Source organism: Leucoraja erinacea, chromosome 39 (assembly GCF_028641065.1).
Source record: "Leucoraja erinacea ecotype New England chromosome 39, Leri_hhj_1, whole genome shotgun sequence".
NCBI classification, from domain to species: Eukaryota; Metazoa; Chordata; class Chondrichthyes; order Rajiformes; family Rajidae; genus Leucoraja; species Leucoraja erinaceus.
Genome location: NC_073415.1, coordinates 1,548,445 through 1,569,997, shown reverse-complemented (window position 1 = coordinate 1,569,997; position 21,553 = coordinate 1,548,445). Strand labels below are relative to the sequence as shown.

General features: G+C 48.8%; 1 protein-coding gene across 11 annotated transcripts in view; it reads right to left on the bottom strand.

Annotated features, from left to right (window-relative positions):
- Positions 1-21,553, bottom strand: part of nfixb (nuclear factor I/Xb) — a 465,085-nt gene that overhangs the window by 25,702 nt on the left and 417,830 nt on the right. For all 11 annotated transcript variants that reach the window (XM_055664149.1, XM_055664144.1, XM_055664154.1 and 8 more), the window contains 2 exons: positions 15,057-15,204; positions 8,834-8,925 (listed from right to left, as the gene is read on the bottom strand). In XM_055664149.1, coding sequence (XP_055520124.1) covers positions 8,834-8,925; positions 15,057-15,204 — 240 coding nt within the window. The remainder of the gene's footprint in view (positions 1-8,833; positions 8,926-15,056; positions 15,205-21,553) is intronic.

Here is a 21,553-nt window from a genome sequence, read left to right as displayed (position 1 = left end):
AAACCCAACGCAAATCTCCAGACAAATCCTGAAAGTGCAGAGCCAGCGCTCGGGAAAGTGTTGGACTAGTCCCAAAGCTGACTGAATTGTGAACTTCTAGGAATTGGTGAGCTGAAATGAGAACCTGGTGCAGCGTATCCCACCGTGAGTTTGTGGGCGATGTGTTGCCTGGCTGGAGCCAAGGAGTTTGTACGTTGAAGATAGATACAAAAAGCTGGAGTAACTCCGCGAGACCGGCAGCATCTCTGGAGAGAGGAACAGGTGATAATTCGGGTCGAGACCCTTCTTCAGACTGAGAGTCAGGGGAGGGGGAGACAGAGAGATAAGGGATTAGCACTGTCAGAGTGAGGCCCAGTGCAAGTTAGAGCAACTGAACCTCATATTACACCCCAGCGGTATGAATATTGATTTCTCCAACATCAAGTAACCCTTGCATTCCCTCTCCCTCCATCCCCTCCCCATTCCCAGTTCTCCAACCAGACTGCCTGTCACCGATTACATTTTATCTCTGTTTGACAATAGACAATAGACAATAGACAATAGGTGCAGGAGTTAGCCATTTGGCCCTTCGAGCCAGCACCGCCATTCAATGTGATCATGGCTGATCATCCCCAATCAGTACCCCGTTCCTGCCTTCTCCCCATATCCCTGACTCCACTATTTTTAAGAGCCCTATCTAACTCTCTCTTGAAAGCATCCAGAGAACCTGCCTCCACCGCCCTCTGAGGCAGAGAATTCCACAGACTCACCACTCTCTGTGGGAAAAAGTGTTTCCTCGTCTCCGTTCTAAATGGCTTACTCCTTATTCTTAAACTGTGTGTGGCCCCTGGTTCTGGACTCCCCCAACATCGAGGACATGTTTCCTGCCTCTAGCGTGTCCAAGCCCTTAACAATTTTATATGTTTCAATGAAGATGCCCTCTCATCCTTCTAAACTCCAGGTTTGCTTGGTTGTCACCCATTCCTTCTCTCCAGAGATGCTGCCTGTCCTGCTGAGTTACTCCAGCATTGTGTGTGTCTGTAGAGGACGTGTGTTGAGTCTGTGACATGTGTGAAGAGGTCGATGCTAGAGAGGTTGAGTCAAAGATGGGAGAATCAGTGGGAACACTGATGTCTTTCGTTTAGTTTAGTTGCGAGATACAGCGCAGATACAGGCCCTTCGGCCCACCGAGCCCGCCCTGACCAATCATCCCCGCGCACTCATGAGCCTGTCCCTTCACCAGCCCGTTATGCAGACGGGGGACAGGCAAGCGGGGGGGAGCGCTGTCTGAGTGAAATTCACATGGAGCAAAGCCAATGTGATAGAGACACACACCGCGATGAACAGGAATGTTGGAGCTGTAATTAGGGCAGTGAAAGCACAGTGTACGGGAAGGGCCACATAAGTCCTTTAAAAGAGGGGTGGGAGAGGGGTCGGAGAGGTGGGAGAAGGGGGGAAGATGGAGCGGAGACAACTTTCAAGAAGCCAGAGATACACGGCTGTGAAGCTCGGCGGACATTAACATTACCGGTCCGTTATCCTTGGTTCTGAAAACTACTGGTTACGGTTTTTTTTCCCCCAATGAGCCGATGAAATTCACTGGTCAGCACCGGCTACAACCAACGAGAACCTTCAGCCTCCTGGCGACCCACCTACGGCACGAGAATTCTCGCTACTCGCCATGGCGGCCATGTTGAGGCCGCGACTAGTTCCCAGAACTCCTCACGACCATGACCAATCTGTAGAGGACGTGTGTTGAGTCTGTGACATGTGTGAAGAGGTTGATTCTAGAGAGGGCGATGCAAGATGGGAGAATCGGTGGGAACGCTGATGTCTTTCGTTTAGTTTAGTTGCGAGATACAGCGCAGAATGGATAGACTTGGTTTATACTCTCTAGAATTTAGGAGATTGAGGGGGGATCTTATAGAAACTTACAAAATTCTTAAGGGGTTGGACAGGCTAGATGCAGGAAGATTGTTCCCGATGTTAGGGAAGTCCAGGACAAGGGGTCACAGCTTAAGGATAAAGGGGAAATCCTTTGAAACCGAGATGAGAAGAACTTTTTTCACACAGAGAGTGGTGAATCTCTGGAACTCTCTGCCACAGAGGGTAGTTGAGGCCAGTTCATTGGCTATATTTAAGAGGGAGTTAGATGTGGCCCTTGTGGCTAAGGGGATCAGGGGGTATGGAGAGAAGGCAGGTACGGGATACTGAGTTGGAATGTCAGCCATGATCATATTGAATGGCGGTGCAGGCTTGAAGGGCCGAATGGCCTACTCCTGCACCTAATTTCTATGTTTCTATGACGGCGACTCCCCGGCAACCGCATAGTCTCCTGCAGTCGCCTAAAAAGTTGCCTAAGTGGGACAGGCCCATACCACTATCCTACACACACTCGGGACAATTCTACATTTATTCCAAGCCAATCAACCGACAAACCTGTACGGCGTTGGAGTGTGGGAGGAAACCAAAGATGTCAGAGAAAACCCACATAGGTCACGGGGAAAACGTGCAAACTCCGTACAGACAGCACCCGTAATTAGGCTCGAACCCGGGTCTTCGGTGCTGTGGGATGGAAACTCTACCACAGCGCTCACCAATGGTGGTGACATACTTTGAGGTGTCTGCTTGGTCCAAGGCTTTGCTTCCCTTGGCCAGCCCCCATGTCTCCCACTTTTGCCCGTCTCTCCAAGCAGTTACCAAAGGGCATCAGAGCAGCACGGTGGCGCAGCGGGTAGAGCTGCTGCCTCACAGCGCCGGAGACCCAGGTTCCATCCTGACCACGGGTGCAGTCTGTAGGGAGTTTGTACGTTCTCCCCGTGACCTACATGGAGTTTTCTCCGAGATCTTCGATTTCCTCCCTCTCTCTAAAGACGTACAGGTTTGTAGGTTAATTGGCTTGGTGTAAAAGTGTAAAAGTGACCCCAGTGTGTGTGTAGGATAGTGTTAGTGTGCGGGGATCGCTGGGCGGTTGTATCTCTAAACTAAGCTAATGAACGAATGAAGGGCGGGAGCCCTTGTTGGGAACCAACGACTTTCCAACGAGGGCGTACAACGTGGATGCAATGGGGACGGACAATGCGGACAGGACATACCTCATCTGACCACCCAGTGGCATCTGTTCGGCAGAGGTACGTGCTTAAGAAGGATGCAGAGGAATCGCAGCAGAGACGTTCTCAGTCTAGTTGGCAGATTCCAGGAAAAACGATACTCTTTCGTTTTCCAGAGAAATCCACTGTTCCAAATATTATTTGGCCGAGACAATTTTCCTTTGTAGGGACCGTGGGTGATATGTGAGGATTCAAATTCACAGAGTTCGTGACGCACGCACATCAGTGGCCCAGATGTTGCTCTCTGGCACAGAGCTCACTGCTGAAGCATTCTTGCCTCAGCTACATGGCTGTGTTCTCCCCTCTCACACTGTGTATAGGAGCAAGGAGGTCCTACTGCAGTTGTACAGGGCCCTGGTGAGACCACACCTGGAGTATTGCGTACAGTTTTGGTCTCCTCATTTGAGGAAGGACATCCTTGCTATTGAGGGAGTGCAGCGTAGGTTCTCCAGGTTAATCCCCGGGATGGGAGGACTGTCGTATGCTGAAAGAATGGATCGACTGGGCTTGTATTCACTGGAATTTAGAAGGATGAGTGGGAATCTTATGGAAACATATACAATTCTTAAGGGATTGGACAGGCTAAGAAGCAGGAAAAATGTTCCCGATGTTGGGGGAGTCCAGAACCTGGGGTCACAGTTTAAGAATAAGGGGTTGGCCATTTTGCACTGTTTCATTTTCAGACAGAGAGTTGTGAATCTGTGGAATTCTCTGCCACAGAAGGCAGTGGAGTCCAATTCACTGGATGTTTTCAAGAGAGAGCTAGATATAGCTCTTTGGGCGAAGGGAATCAAGGGATATGGGGAAAAAGCAGGAATGGGGTTTTGGATGATCAGCCATGATCGTATTCAATAGCGGTGCTGGCTCGAAGGGCCAAATGGCCTACTCCTGGACCTCTACTATGTTTCTATGTTTCTAAGTCACTCCTCTGCAACCTTCCACTGCCCTTGTCTCTTATGTTTTACCCCATCTGCTCTCTGTACTCTATTCAAGAAGGGTCTCGACCTGAAACGTCGCCTATTCCTTCTCTCCATTGATGCTGCCTCATCCGCTCAGTTTCTCCAGCATTTTCTGTCTACCTTCAATTGCTCCAGCATCTTAAACAAGATCTTTCTTATACAAAAAGGACCATTGAGGTCCTGGGTCCCCATCTCGTAGATGTGATCATGAAAAGGCAAGCCACTTTCTTGGACGATTACACAGATTTTGTTTTATTTAGAGATACAATGGGGAAATAGGCCCTTCGGCCCACCGAGTCCACACCGACCAGCGATCTCCGCACACTAATGCTATCTTACACACAGTTAAGATAATTTACTTACACGAAGCCAATTAGCCTACAGTGTGGGAGGAAACTGACGATCGCGGAGAAAATCCACATGGTCACGGGGAGAAGGTACAAACTCCGTACAGACAGCGCCCGTAGTCAGGATGGAACCCGGGTCTCTGGCGCTGTGAGGCAGCAACTCTACCGCTGCGCCACCATGCCGCCCTGAATACTCTAACAAATGCCTACAGATGCGCTGTAGAACGTGCCCTGGCTGGGTGCATCACGGCCTGGTACATCAATGCCAACACAGGAAGCCAAGAGGCTGCGGAGAGTGGTGGGCTCAGCCCGCTCCATCACAGGCACTACCCTCCCCTCCATCGAGAGCATCGACGCTGGGCGTTGCCTCAAGCAGGCGGCATCTATCACCAACCACCCTCGCCACCCACACCGTGCCCACTTCTCTCTGCCACCGTTGGGCAGGAGGCACAGAAGCCTCAAGTCCCACACAGCCAGATGCAGGAACAGCTACCTCCCCACAACCATCACGTTCCTGACCTGACCTGACCCACACAACCCTGGTCCTACTCCACAACACTACCGCCCACCGCTTGCACCATCAATGTCAACAAAATAGAGAGAGTACAGAGGAGATTTACTAGAATGTTGCCTGGGTTTCAGCAACTAAGTTACAGAGAAAGGTTGAACAAGTTAGGGCTTTATTCTTTGGAGCGCAGAAGGTTAAGGGGGGACTTGATAGTGGTTTTTAAAATGATGAGAGGGATAGACAGAGTTGACGTGGAAAAGCTTTTCCCACTGAGAGTAGGGAAGATTCAAACAAGGGGACATGACATGAGAATTAAGGGACTGAAGTTTAGGGGTAACATGAGGGGGAACTTCTTTACTCAGAGAGTGGTGGCTGTGTGGAATGAGCTTCCAGTGAAGGTGGTGGAGGCAGGTTCGTTTTTATCATTTAAAAATAAATTGGATAGTTATATGGATGGGAAGGGAATGGAGGGTTATGGTCTGAGCGCAGGTATATGGGACTAGTGGAGATTATGTGTTCGGCACGGACTAGAAGGGTCGAGATGGCCTGTTTCCGTGCTGTAATTGTTATATGGTTATATTATATGGTTATCATGGGCTTGTCACTAATTGTGTTTTGCACTGAAGTCTTGTTCACTTGCAGTCTTTTGCTTTTTTGGAATTTATATGCACTTAGATTAAGGTTAAGAGCTTCGAGATACAGGCCCTTCGGCCCGTCGAGTCCGCACCGACCACCGATCCCAGCACACTAACACTATCCCACACACACTGGGGACTATTTTCACATTTACACCAAGCCAATTAACCTACAAACCTGTAAATCTTTGGAGTGTGGGTGCAAATTAAAGCACCCGGAAAAAAACACACGCGTTCAGGGGGGGAACGTGCAAACTCCGTACAGACAGCACCCGTTGTCGGGATTGAACCCGGGTCTCTGGCGCTGTGAGGCATGAGTGGATGAGAAAGTTGGATAACATAAAACTATTGTGGACTGTTCACCAATAACTGTGGTGAGATCTGGATTCTGTCAATGTTAATTAGATGTGACCACTGTTCACCAGTAACACCGGCGACCTTTGGTCTCTGCTCACTAGTAACAGTGGCTTCCATTCACTAGTGACTAGTGGTACCCTCTGTTCACTACTGGTGATCTCCATGCACTAGTAACTCTGGCAAGCTCCGAATTCTGTTCACCAGTGACGGTGGCGACCTCTGGCCTCTGCTCACTAGTAACAGTGGTGATCTTTGGTCTCTGCTCACTAGTAACAGCGGTGATCTTTGGTCTCTGTACACTAGTAACTAGTGGTGATCTCTGGTCACTTTCATTTCACCGCACATCTCGTATGTGTATGTGACAAATAAACTTGACTTGACTTGACTTGGTCTGTTCACCTACAACTGTGGTGACAGGTTTCTGCTCACTAGCAACTGTGGTGAGCTCCGATGTCCCTTTGCGTAACAGTGGTGATCTCAGCTCTCTGTTCTCCAGCAACAATGGTGATCTCTGTATCTGCTCACTAGCAACAGTGGTGATCTCTGTATCTGCTCACTAGCAACAGTGGTGAGCTCACATCTGGCACCAATGGTGATCTCTGGTCTCTGCTCACTAGTAACTAGTGGTGATCTCTGGCCTCTGCTCACTATTAACTAGTGGTGACCTCTGGTCTCTGCTCACTAGTAACTAGTGGTGACCTCTGTTCTCTGCTCACTAGTAACTAGTGGTGACCTGTGGCCTCTGTTCACCAGTAACTAATGGTGACCTCTGTTCTCTGCTCACTAGTAACTAGTGGTGACCTCTGTTCTCTGCTCACTAGTAACTAGTGGTGACCTGTGGCCTCTGTTCACCAGTAACTAATGGTGACCTCTGTTCTCTGCTCACTAGTAACTAGTGGTGACCTCTGTTCTCTGCTCACTAGTAACTAGTGGTGACCTCTGGTCTCTGCTCACTAGTAACTAGTGGTGACCTGTGGTCTCTGTTCACCAGTAACTAGTGGTGACCTCTGGTCTCTGCTCACTAGTAACTAGTGGTGCTCACTAGTAACTAGTGGTGATCTCTGCTCACTAGTAACTAGTGGTGACCTGTGGTCTCTGCTCACTAGTAACTAGTGGTGACCTCTGGTCTCTGCTCACTAGTAACTAGTGGTGACCTGTGGTCTCTGTTCACCAGTAACTAGTGGTGACCTCTGGTCTCTGTTCACTAGTAACTAGTGGTGACCTGTGGTCTCTGCTCACTAGTAACTAGTGGTGACCTGTGGTCTCTGCTCACAAGTAACAGTGGTGATCTGTGGTCTCTGCTCACTAGTAACTAGTGGTGACCTCTGTTCTCTGCTCACCAGTAACTAGTGGTGATCTCTGGTCTCTGCTCACTAGTAACTAGTGGTGACCTGTGGTCTCTGCTCACTAGTAACTAGTGGTGACCTCTGTTCTCTGTGCTCACCAGTAACTAGTGGTGATCTCTGGTCTCTGCTCACTAGTAACTAGTGGTGACCTCTGGTCTCTGTTCACTAGTAACTAGTGGTGACCTGTGGTCTCTGCTCACTAGTAACTAGTGGTGACCTGTGGTCTCTGCTCACAAGTAACAGTGGTGATCTGTGGTCTCTGCTCACTAGTAACTAGTGGTGACCTCTGTTCTCTGCTCACCAGTAACTAGTGGTGATCTCTGGTCTCTGCTCACTAGTAACTAGTGGTGACCTGTGGTCTCTGCTCACTAGTAACTAGTGGTGACCTCTGTTCTCTGCTCACTAGTAACAGCGGTGATCTTTGGTCTCTGTACACTAGTAACTAGTGGTGATCTCTGGTCACTTTCATTTCACCGCACATCTCGTATGTGTATGTGACAAATAAACTTGACTTGACTTGACTTGGTCTGTTCACCTACAACTGTGGTGACAGGTTTCTGCTCACTAGCAACTGTGGTGAGCTCCGATGTCCCTTTGCGTAACAGTGGTGATCTCAGCTCTCTGTTCTCCAGCAACAATGGTGATCTCTGTATCTGCTCACTAGCAACAGTGGTGATCTCTGTATCTGCTCACTAGCAACAGTGGTGAGCTCACATCTGGCACCAATGGTGATCTCTGGTCTCTGCTCACTAGTAACTAGTGGTGATCTCTGGCCTCTGCTCACTATTAACTAGTGGTGACCTCTGGTCTCTGCTCACTAGTAACTAGTGGTGACCTCTGTTCTCTGCTCACTAGTAACTAGTGGTGACCTGTGGCCTCTGTTCACCAGTAACTAATGGTGACCTCTGTTCTCTGCTCACTAGTAACTAGTGGTGACCTCTGTTCTCTGCTCACTAGTAACTAGTGGTGACCTGTGTTCTCTGTTCACCAGTAACTAATGGTGATCTCTGTTCTCTGCTCACTAGTAACTAGTGGTGACCTCTGTTCTCTGTTCACCAGTAACTAATGGTGATCTCTGGTCTCTGCTCACTAGTAACTAGTGGTGACCTCTGGTCTCTGCTCACTAGTAACTAGTGGTGATCTCTGGTCTCTGCTCACTAGTAACTAGTGGTGACCTCTGGTCTCTGTTCACCAGTAACTAGTGGTGATCTCTGGTCTCTGCTCACTAGTAACTAGTGGTGACCTGTGGTCTCTGTTCACCAGTAACTAATGGTGATCTCTGGTCTCTGCTCACTAGTAACTAGTGGTGACCTGTGATCTCTGTTCACCAGTAACTAGTGGTGATCTCAGGTGTCCATTCACCAGTAACTGTGGTGAGCTGTGGTCTCTGTTCACTAGTAACTAGTGGTGAGCTCAGGTGTCCATTCACCAGTAACTGTGGTGAGCTCAGGTGTCCATTCACCAGTAACTGTGGTGAGCTCAGGTGTCCATTCACCAGTAACTGTGGTGATCTCAGGCGACTGCTCACAAGCACCAATGTTGATGTGTTGTGTGTTCACTAGTGTGGCCACGCTGGTGCACGTTCCACTCACCTGTGACTGCTGCGGGATATTTACAAAGTTCCCATCCCGGGGCCCAATGCTGACAAATCGGTTTGCAGCCGAGGAGCTGGGTGTGGGGTACGCTGTTGAAGAGAGAACACGAGACCTTCAGGGTCAGACACACAACCACAGAGACACACCGCACAGGAGTAGGACAACCGGTACATCAATCCCCCCCCCTCCCCCTCCCTCCCATCTCCTCAAAGCCTCCCACCTCTCCACCTAGACGCAACTACGGGTGCTGTCTGTGCGGAGTTTGCACGTTCTCCCCGTGACCGCGTGGCTTTGCTCCGGGTGCTCCGGGTGCTCCGGTTTCCTCCCACACTCAAAAGACATGCAGGTTTGTAATCGGCCCTAGTGTGTAGGGAGTGGATGAGAAAGTTGGATAACATAGAACTAGTGTGGACTGTTCACCAATGACTGTGTGGGCCTCTCCATTCTGTTCACTAATAACTAATGGTCATGGCTGCTCACCAGTAACAATAGTGGCCTTTGGTCCCTATTCACCAGTAACATGGTGAACTGGTTTTGGTTCAGTGGTGCCCTCTATTCACCAGTATGAGTGGTGAGCTGAGAACACAAGGTCTGGGTCACTACCACAATCACAGAGCCACATCGCCCAAGACTCAGGCCTCCCGACACGTCAAACTCCCCTCCAATCTCCTCAAAGCCTCCCACCTCTCCATCTATCCCTCTCGCCCCTTTGTATTGAACAAATCATCGAGGGGAAACATAGAAACAGAAATTAGGTGCAGGAGTAGGCCATTCGGCCCTTCGAGCCTGCACCGCCATTCAATATGATCATGGCTGATCATCCAACTCAGTATCCCGTACCCGCCTTCTCTCCATACCCCCTGATCCCCTTAGCCACAAGGGCCACATCTAACTCCCTCTTAAATATAGCCAATCAACTGGCCTCAACTACCCTCTGTGGCAGAGAGTTCCAGAGATTCACCACTCTCTGTGTGAAAAAAAGTTCTTCTCATTTCGGTTTTAAAGGATTTCCCCCCTTATCCTTAAGCTGTGACCCCTTGTCCTGGACTTCCCCAACATCGGGAGCAATCTTCCTGCATCTAGCCTGTCCAACCCCTTAAAGAATTTTGTAAGTTTCCGACATTCTCACCTGAGTCCGACATTCTACCCTGCCCATAGCCCTCATCACTTTGGTGACCTGTGGATGTAGCTGGCATGCTGGTGCAGCGGTAGAGTTGCTGCCTCACAGCGCTAGAGACCCAGGTTCAATCCTGACTACGGGTGCTGTCTGTGCGGAGTTTGCACGTTCTCCCCGTGACCGCGTGGGTTTTCTCCATGATCTTCGGTTCCCTCCCACACTCCAAAGCAGGTTTGTAGGTTAAATGGCCTGGTATTAAGGTCTAAATATTTTTTAAAAACATTGTCCCTAGTGTGGACATTGTCAGTGCGGACTTGGTGGACTGTTTCCGCTCGCTGCATCTCTAAACTAAGCTAAACCATCACACAAACCAACCTCCCTTCCATTGACTCCATCTAGACCTCACGCTGCCTCGGCAAGGCCAGCAGCATCATCAAGGACCAGTCTCACCCCTTCTCCCCTCTCCCACCAGGCAAAAGGTACAGAAGTGTGAAAACGCACACCTCCAGATTCGGGGACTGTGTCTTCCCAGCTGTAATCAGGCAACTGATCGGTTCTCTCACCAGCTAGAGCGGTCCTGACCTCATTGGAGACCTTCGAACTATTATTAATCGGACTTTATCTTACAGTAAACATTATACCCTTTATCCTATATAAGCTGAAAAGATTAGGCTTGTATTCACTGGAGTTTAGAAGGATGAGGGGAGATCTTATAGAAACATATAAAATTACAAGCTAATGATTACAAGCTAATTTATACAAGCTAAATGTTCCCAATGTTGGGCGAGTCCAGAACCAGGGGCCACAGTCTTAGAATAAAGGGGAGGTCATTTAAGACTGAGGTGAGAAAAAACTTTTTCACCAAGAGAGTTGTGAATTTGTGGAATTCCCTGCCACAGAGGGCAGTGGAGGCCAAGTCACTGGATGGATTTAAGAGAGAGTTAGATAGAGCTCTAGGGGCTAGAGGAGTCAAGGGATATGGGGAGAAGGCAGGCACGAGTTATTGATAGGGGACATAGATACATAGAAATTAGGTGCAGGAGTAGGCCATTCGGCCCTTCAAGCCTGCACCGCCATTCAATATGATCATGGCTGATCATCCAACTCAGTATCCTGTACCTGCCATCTCTCCATACCCCATGATCCCTTTAGCCACAAGGGCCACATCTAACTCCTTCTTAAATATAGCCAATGAACTGGCCTCAACTACCCTCTGTGGCAGAGAGTTCCAGAGATTCACCACTCACTGTGTGAAAAATGTTTTTCTCATCTCGGTCTTAAAGGATTTCCCCCTTATCCTTAAGCTGTGACCCCTTGTCCTGGACTTCACCAACATCAGGAACAATCTTCCTGCATCTACCCTGTCCAACCCCTTAAGAATTTTGTAAGTTTCTATAAGATCCCCCCTCAATCTCCTAAATTCTAGCGAGTACAAGCCGAGTCTATCCAGTCTTTCTTCATATGAAAGTCCTGACATCCCAGGAATCAGTCTGGTGAACCTTCTCTGCACTCCCTCTATGGCAATAATGTCTTCCTCAGATTTGGAGACCAAAACTGTACGCAATACTCCAGCAATGATCACAATGAATGGCGGTGCTCGCTCCAGCACCTATTTTCTATGTTTCTATGTTTCTATGCACTGTGGATGGCTTGATTGTAACAACATTTAATAAACATTTTTGAGATACATGGATAGGATAATTTTAGAGGAATATGGGCTAAACACAGGCAGGTGTGTAGCTGGGACATATTGGCCGGTGTGGGCAAGTTGGGCCGAAGGGCCTGTTTCCACACTATGACTATCTCAGTATACATGACAATAATAAAACAAACTAAATGATGACGTGTTTGACTCTAGATACAAGCATCTGGTTAGATGCTGCTCTGCCTCATGTGGTGTGGATGGGAGAATGGGCCTAGGGTGGAGATCACTAACAACCCCACTCACAATAATCACCGCCATTCAAAGCCAAGCTCACACTAAAAGGATGTACATTTAGGATGGAGATGAGGAGAAAATTCTTTAGTCAGAGTTACAGTTACAGTTCAGTTTAGTTTATTGTCACGTGTACCGAGGTACAGTGAAGAGCTTTTGTTGCGTGCTAACCAGTCAGCGGAAAGACAATACATGATTACAATTGAGCCATTTACAGTGTGTAGGGTGAATCTCTGGGATTCATTGCCACAGAAGGCGGTGGAGGCCAAGTCAATGGATATTTTTAAGGCAGAGATAGATAGATTGTTGATTAGTGCGGGTGTCAGAACTTACGGGGAGAAGGCAGGAGAATGGGTTTCTGAGGAAGAGATAGATCAGCCATGATTGATGGCGGAGTAGACTTGGTGGGCCGAATGGCCTAATTCTGCTCCTATCATTTATGAACTTATGAACAACCTCAAAGAAAATCTTGACTCCATCAGCTTCTGGCAGTAGTTGGGAATTAGGAGTGTGAATTCTGGGAAGCTTGGGATTGAAGGAATGTCCGCAGATACCTCTGACAGGATAACACCTGTCCCAGCATGGACAGGAAAAGCATCTTGCTCCATGTGTTGGACACTATGTTCACATTGATCAGGCACAGAGGGATATGAGCCGCATGTGGTCGGTCGGGCAAGTGCAGATGGGCGTAGAGTTAGGCCAGTTGGTCCACCGTGGAGTTTTTTACTTTTAGCTTTAGATGCAGGGATACAGAGTGGAAACTGGGAATCCGGGCTGGCCAGCAATCACACAAGGTCTATCCTACACACTAGGGACAATTTTAACAATTTACAGAAGACAATTCACCCATGAGCCTGCACGACTTTGGGATGTGGGAAGAAACAGGGGCACCCGGAGAAAACCCACGCAGGTCACACAAGTTCACAGGTCATAGGAGTAGAATTAGGCCATTCGGCCCATCGAGTCTACTCCGTCATTCAATCATGCCTCCTATTCCCATTTTCCTGCCTTCTCCCCCGAACCCCTGACACCCGTTCTAATCAAGAATTTGTCTATTTCTGCTTAAACCTATCCACTACCTTGGCCTCCACAGCCTTCTGTGGCAATGAGTTCCACAGATTCACCACCCTCTGACTAAATAAGTTCCTCCTCACCTTTCTAAAAAAACAACCTCTATTTCTGAGGCTGTGTCCTCTGGTCCTAGACTCTCCCACCAGTGGAAACATCCTCTCCACATCCACTCTATTCAGGCCTTTCATTATTCTGTAAGATTCAACAAGGTCCCCCCTCAACCTCCTAAACTCCAGCGTGTACAGGCCCAGTGCTGTCAAACGCCCATCATATGCTAACCCACTCATTCCTGGGATCATTCTTGTAAACCTCCTCTGGACCCACTCCAGAGCCAGCACATCCTTCCTCAGATATGGGGCCCAAATCTGCTCACAGTTCTCCAAATGCGGCCTGACCAGCGCCTTGTAGAGCCTCAGCATTACATCTCTGTATTTGTATTCTAGCCCTCTTGATATAAATGCTGGCATTCAATTTGCCTTCATCTTTTGACTGGTTTACATGGAAACATAGAAAATCGGTGCAGGAGTAGGCCATTCGGCCCTTCGAGCCTGCACCGCCATTCGATATGATCATGGCTGATCATCCAATTCAGTATCCCATCCCTGCCTTCTCTCCATACCCCCTGATCCCTTTAGCCACAAGGGCCACATCTAACTCCCTCTTAAATATAGCCAATAAACTGTGGCCTCAACTACCTTCTGTGGCAGAGAATTCCACAGATTCACCACTCTCTGTGTAAAAAATGATTTTCTTATCTAGGTCCTAAAAGATTTCCCCCTTATCCTTAAACTGTGACCCCTTGTTCTGGACTTCCCCAACATCGGGAACAATCTTCCTGCATCTAGCCTGTCCAACCCCTTAAGAATTTTGTAAGTTTCTATAAGATCCCTCCTCAATCTTCTGAATTCTAGTGAGTACAAGCCGAGTCTATCCAGTCTTTCTTCATATGAAAGTCCTGACATCCCAGGAATCAGTCGGGTGAACCTTCTCTGTTTACTTGAGATTCAGTTTTGTTTAGACAGGCTATGATTCTAAGACAATCTGTATCTTCCCCTTTGCTCTACCTATTGAACTTGACTTTAATTTGATTGTGTTTAAGTACAGTATTATCTGGCCTAGTTGCATAGCATTCAAGACAAAGCATTTGTTTCACTGTATCTCAGTACATGTGACAATAATACACATAAACCCTTAGAAGAATGTCATTAAGCAAGGACATACACTAAGGTAGAAGTGTGGGAGGTCTCCTGCCTTTACCCCATAACCCCTTACTCCCTTACTTGTCCCCTACCCTGAGATAGACTGTGAGTGTTCACTTTCTCCAGTCCCCTCATACACCTCAATAAGGTTGCCCCTCAATCTGTACTGCTACACTCCAAAGAATGATGTCCTATCCTGCTCAACCTATCTCCCTATAGCTCAAGCCCACAGGTAATGTCCTGGTGAATCTCTTCTGTTTAATTCAGAGATACAGCGCGGAAACAGGCCCTTCGGCCCACCACGTCCACGCCGGCCAGCGATCCCCGCAACACTAACACTATCCTACACACGCTGGGGACAATTTACAATTATAGCAAAGCCAATTAGCCTGCAAGCTTGTGCGTCTGTGGGGCGTGGGAGGAAACCGGAGCACCCGGAGAAAACCCACGCAGGTGACGGGGAGAACGTGCAAACTCCGTACAGACAGCGCCCGTAGTCAGGATCGAACCTGGCTCTCTGGCGCTGTGAGGCAGCAACTCTACCGCTGCGCCACCGTGCCGCCCTGCATAATTCAGGGACCATGAGACCAGGTTTGGTGGGGGGGGTGGGGGGGGGGGGTAGTGTGAGGGGGCGGGGAGCAGTGGGTGATGTGGGAATGGGAGGGGAAGGGGGAGGAAGGGAAATCAGGGTGGGGAGGAAGCTGGTGGGGGGGGTCCATGGGAATGGTTGGCGTGGGATGGGGAGGGGGGTGAGGATGGAGTGGGGAGTGGGGGAAGTGGGTGGAGTGGGAGGAGGAAGTGGGGGGTGTGGGCTAATGGGAATGGCAGACGTGGGCGGTGAGCGGCGCAGGGATGCAGCGGCGTGGGACCGTGAGGCGTGGCGGCGCGGTGACTTACAGGGCGAGGTGGGTGACGTGGCTCCTCCTTCAGGGGATGCGCTGCTTGACTTTGGGTCAGACATCGGTAGGGGCACCGGCCTGGCCATGGGCGGCGGCGGTGGCAGTAGAAATGACCCCGCGACCTTCCCCTGGCTGCCGCCATTTGGCTGTGTCGGTGGAAGAGAAAACAAAGAGGCAGAGGAAGAAAGAGCACAGTTTATTAACGTGGAAGGTCATGGGAGCCCTGCTGTAGAGCCAACCCTCCCTACCTCCAACATTCATCCCAGTGCTAACACTCTCTCTCCACCCTCACCTCACCTCCCATCCTTATCCCAATCCCAATCCCAATCCCAATCCCAATCTCAATCCCAATCTCAATCCCAATCACATTCCCATTCCCAATCCCACCCTCAATGCTAAACCTATTCCCAATCCCAATCCCAATCCCAATATCAATCCCAATCCCAATCCCAATCCCAATCCAATCCCAATCCCAATCCCAATCCCAATCCCAATCCCAACCCCAATCTAAACCTATTCCCAATCCCAATCCCAATCCCAATATCAATCCCAATCCCAATCTCAATCCTATTCCTATTCCCAATCCCAACCTCAATGCTAAACCTATTCCCAATCCCAATCCCAATCCCAATCTCAATCCCAATCTCAATCCCAATCCCAATCCCATTCTCATTCCCATTCCCAATCCCAACCTCAATGCTAATTCTATTCCTGATCCCAATCCCGATCCCAATCTCAATCCCACTCCCAATCCCAATCCCACTCCCAATCTCAATCCTAATCTCAATCCCAATCTCATTTTCCATCCATCCCAATCCCAATCCTAACCCCTGTCCCAATCCCAATCCCTATCCATATCCCTATCCCAATCTACTCTCCATCAGTGGTACGAGAAAGAGCTGCATTGTGCAACCTTTGACCTTTGGAGGTCGTCCCAATTCCCTGAAGGACGCCAGTGGTTTCCCGTGAAAAGACAAACCTCATAAGGAGGCAAGAGGAACAGATCCCCACACACACTGCCAGTGGGACCGGCAACATATTAATTCTGCCTCTGTCATCTCACAATCTGCCATCCCCAGTACAAGACTCAGGAACCATGATACAGCTCTATGGGACTATGGTCAGGCTACATTTGGAGTATTGCTTGCAGTTCTGGTCACCCACGTTACAGGAGGGATATGGGGGCTTTGGAGAGGGTGCAGAGGAGTTTTACCAGAATAATGCGTGGAGGCTATTAGCTACAGGGAGAGGCTGGACAGAGATCGATGGCTTTCTCTGGAACACCAGAGTTTGTGTGGAGTCCTGATGGAATATATAAAACAATCAGAGGCCTAGATAGGGTAGACAATCAGAACCTTTTCCCAGGATGGAAATGGCAAACACATTAGGTGAATGGGGCAAAGCTTAAAGGAGATGAAGTTTTAAGAATAAGGAGTATGCCATTTAGAACGGAGATGAGGAAACACCTTTTCTCACAGAGAGTGGTGAGTCTGGGGAATTCTCTGCCTCAGAGGGCGGTGGAGGCTGGTTCTCTGGATACTTTCAAGAGAGAGCTAGATAGGGCTCTTAAAAATAGTGGAGTCACTCTTAAAAATAGCGGAGTCAGGGGATATGGGGTGGTGGTGGAGGCAGATGTGATTTGTAGCATTTATGAGATTTTTAGCTAATGTGCAGGGAATGGACGAATAGGAATTGTGATTGGCATCAGACAAAAATCCCATCAGTCTGAAGAAGGGTCTCGACCTGAAACATCGATCAGTCTGAAGAAGACTCGACCCAAAACGTCACCCACTCCTTCTTTCCAGAGATGCTGCCTGGCCCGCCGAGTTACTCCAGCATTTTGAGGCTATTCAGAGTGTCGGCATCATATACAGCATAGACATTGTGGACCGAAGGGCCTGCTCCTGCTCTATGTCGTGTCTCTTTGAACCAAGAGTGGCCAATTTTACCGAATGAAGGTGCAAGGAGCCAGAGAAAGACACAATCTATCCTTCAACGCCATCAAGGAGGCAAGTCAACATGGGGCTAGAGTACAGCACAGGAACAGGCCCTTCGGCCCACAATGTCTGTGCTGAACATGATGCCAAGACCTACTCTTATCTGCCTGCACGTGATCCATATCCCTCCATTCCCTACATATCCATGTGCCTATCCTAAATGCCAATATCTAGACCTTCTCCTGAAACCTTGAGCCATCTCTGTCAGAAGCTGACATTCTCTGGAGCTCATTCCCACCTTTCTTGTTGCTTTAAGCCTTTGTTTCTGAATCTCAGGATCTTGACTGGCCTGGATCTGTGCACCAGGTCTCACCCCATTCCCAACTTTAACCCTACCCTCCCATCTAGTAACCCCTTAGGGTGGCACGGTGGCCCAGCGGTAGAGTTGCTGCCTCACAGCGCCGGAGACCCGGGTTCCATCCCGACTACGGGTGCTGTCTGTACGGAGTTTGTACGTTCTCCCCGTGACCTGCGTGGGTTTTCTCCGAGATCTTCGGTTTCCTCCCACACTCCAAAGACGTGCAGGTTTGTAGGTTAATTGGCTTTGTATGACCATATAGCCATTACAGCACGGAAACAGGCCATCTCGGCCCTTCTAGCCCGTGCCGAACACGTATTCTCCCCTAGTCCCATCTACCTGCACTGAGACCATAACCCTCCATTCCTTTCCCGTCCATATACTTATCCAATTTATTTTTAAATGATAAAATCGAAACTGCCTCCAGCACTTCCACTGGAAGCTCATTCCACACAGCTACCACTCTCTGAGTAATGAAGTTCCCCCTCATGTTACCCCTAAACTTCTGTCCCTTAATTCTCAAGTCATGTCCTCTTGTTTGAATCTTCTCAATGGGAAAAGCTTATCCGCGTCAACTCTGTCTATCCCTCTCATCATTTTAAAGACCTCTATCAAGTCCCCCCTTAACCTTTTGCGCTCCAAAGAATAAAGACCTAACTTGTTCAACCTTTCTCTGTAACTTAGTTGCTGAAACCCAGGCAACATTCTAGTAAATCTCCTCTGTACTCTCTCTATTTTGTTGACATCCTTCCTATAATCAGGTGACCAAAACTGTACACCATACTCCAGAATTGGTCTCACCAATGCCTTGTACAATTTTAACATTACATCCCAACTTCTATACTCAATGCTCTGATTTATAAAGGCCAGCACACCAAAAGCTTTCTTTACCACCCTATCTACATGAGATTCCACCTTCAGGGAACTGTGCACAGTTATTCCTAGATCCCTCTGTTCACCTACATTCCTCAACTCACTACCATTTACCATGTACGTCCTATTTTGATTTGTCCTGCCAAGATGTAGCACCTCACACTTATCAGCATTAAACTCCTTCATAAATGTACATTGTCCCTCGTGTAAGGTGTGGGGATCGCTGGTCAGCACAGACACGGTGGGCTGAAGGGCCTGTTTCCATGCTGTGTTTCTAAACTAAACTAAACAAAAAAATATATATCCAGCAATACTTCTGCTGTTCATGCTATTGCAGATCTCATCACTCTGTGCCTGGACATTCCCCAGCTCAGTAACATGACGGCACAGCATTTCACTCCTACACACCACTGCTCCTTTTGCCTCTTGCCATAATTCTGCCTCAATTGGTTGCCAACTTCTAGAACCTAGTAGAGTACAGCACAGGAACAGGCCCTTCGGCCCACAAAGTCTGTGCCGAGTCTGATGCCCCCGTGGGCGGAACGGTGGTGCAGCGGTAGAGTTGCTGCCTCACAGCGCCAGAGACCAGGGTTCGATTCTGACCATGGGTGCTGCCTGTACGGAGTTTGCACGTTCTCCCTGTAACCGCGTGGGTTTTCTCCGGGTGCTCCGGTTTCCTCCCACACTCCAAAGACGTGCAGGTTTGTAGGTTAATTGGCTTTGTATGACCATATAGCCATTACAGCACGGAAACAGGCCATCTCGGCCCTTCTAGCCCGTGCCGAACACGTATTCTCCCCTAGTCCCATCTACCTGCACTGAGACCATAACCCTCCATTCCTTTCCCGTCCATATACCTATCCAATTTATTTTTAAATGATAAAATCGAAACTGCCTCCAGCACTTCCACTGGAAGCTCATTCCACACAGCTACCACTCTCTGAGTAATGAAGTTCCCCCTCATGTTACCCCTAAACTTCTGTCCCTTAATTCTCAAGTCATGTCCTCTTGTTTGAATCTTCTCAATGGGAAAAGCTTATCCGCGTCAACTCTGTCTATCCCTCTCATCATTTTAAAGACCTCTATCAAGTCCCCCCTTAACCTTTTGCGCTCCAAAGAATAAAGACCTAACTTGTTCAACCTTTCTCTGTAACTTAGTTGCTGAAACCCAGGCAACATTCTAGTAAATCTCCTCTGTACTCTCTCTATTTTGTTGACATCCTTCCTATAATTAGGCGACCAAAATTGTACACCATACTCCAGAATTGGCCTCACCAATGCCTTGTACAATTTTAACATTACATCCCAACTTCTATACTCAATGCTCTGATTTATAAAGGCCAGCACACCAAAAGCTTTCTTTACCACCTTATCTACATGAGATTCCACCTTCAGGGAACTGTGCACAGTTATTCCTAGATCCCTCTGTTCATCTGCATCCCTCAACTCACTACCATTTACCATGTACGTCCTATTTTGATTTGTCCTGCCAAGATGTAGCACCTCACACTTATCAGCATTAAACTCCAGCATAAATGTACATTGTCCCTCGTGTAAGGTGTGGGGATCGCTGGTCAGCACGGACTCGGTGGGCTGAAGGGCCTGTTTCCATGCTGTGTTTCTAAACTAAACTAAACAAAAAAATATATATCCAGCAATACTTCTGCTGTTCATGCTATTGCAGATCTCATCACTCTGTGCCTGGACATTCCCCAGCTCAGTAACATGACGACATAACATTTCACTCCTACACACCACTGCCCCCTTTGCCTCTTGCCTTAATTCTGCCTCAATTGGTTGCCAACTTCTAGAACCTAGTAGAGTACAGCACAGGAACAGGCCCTTTGGCCCACAAAGTCTGTGCTGAGTATGATGCCCCCGTGGGCGGAACGGTGGCGCAGCGGTAGAGTTGCTGCCTCACAGCGCCAGAGACCAGGGTTCGATTCTGACCACGGGTGCTGCCTGTACGGAGTTTGTACGCTCTCCCTGTGAGCGCGTGGATTTTCTCCGGGTGCTCCCGTTTCCTCCCACACTCCAAAGACGTACAGGTTTGTAGGTTATTTGGCTTCGGTAAAATTTTAAATTGTCCCCAGTGTGTGTGGGATAGCATTAGTGTGCGGGGATCGCTGGCCGGCACGGACTCGGTGGGCCGAAAGGCCTGTTTCTGCGCTATATCTTGAAACTAAAAAAGCCTTGAGATGATCCGTATCCCTTCAATCCTGGCATGTACATGTGCTTATCTAAAAGCCTGTTAACTAACCCCTGTCGTATCTGCCATCACCACCACCTCTAAGGAACAATCCAAGTCCATCCAACCTCCCCTTATTGCTAATACACTCTTACCTGCCAATTTGTGCCACCATTAGATCACCAAAGCATCAGACAGAACAAACATGCACTTGTGAGGTGGGCACTAAGACCATGTCAACCAATGTCACCATTGGGAAAGATTCATAGAGCTGTACAGCACAGAAACAGGCCCTTCGGCCCACCTTGGCATACCAACCAGGTTGGCATTCTGGGCTAGATCCCATTTGCCTGCATTTGTTCCACAGCCCTCTAAACCCTTCCTATCCATGTATCTGTCCAAATGTCTTTTCAAAGTTGTCCTCATCATCATCATCTTCGGCGGTCACTCGAAACGAGTATGACTGTCTTCTCATGGAGGAAGCCTGTGCGTGACTTTGTTTAACGTGGGGAGACTGGTGCACAGACAGCCCACCCCACGGTCCTTGACAGATCTGGGTCAGGATCCAGTGGCGTGGAGTCCAAGACGACCGGAGACCCTTTTCTGTTGCCGCCTTCATCCGCCTTCCCAGCCGTTGTGACGCTCCACTAAGGTCAGCCATCGTCCTCCGCCTGTTCCACCGTTGAAGTCTTGATTGGATTGCTCTTTGTCAGAGACCTCCCCCTCGACCTTACCGCCATGGGTGGCCCGACCAGGAGCACAGCTCCAGACGGCATCGCTCTCAGGATCTCAAGTCCACACAAGCTTCTCCACCACGGCAAGGTGACAATCCACGGAGAATTGTTTCCGCTTCTGTAGCTTCCTCGAGCAGTTTGCTCCATATACGGACTATCCTCTGAGTGGAAAAAGTCACCACTGAGATGCCTCTTAAATTTTTCCCCTCTCACCTTCAACCTATGCCCTCTAGTTTTAGGATCCTCTACCATGGAAAAAAGACTGTGAGTGTTCACTTTATCCATGGCCCTCGTGTTCTTGTCCACCTCAATAAGGTCCCATGAGAAGTGTCCTTGTGTTTCCAATGGACAGTGAACTAAGGCTGGTGAACGCTGACGTGTGCTATCCCAGCGAACTGAGGAACG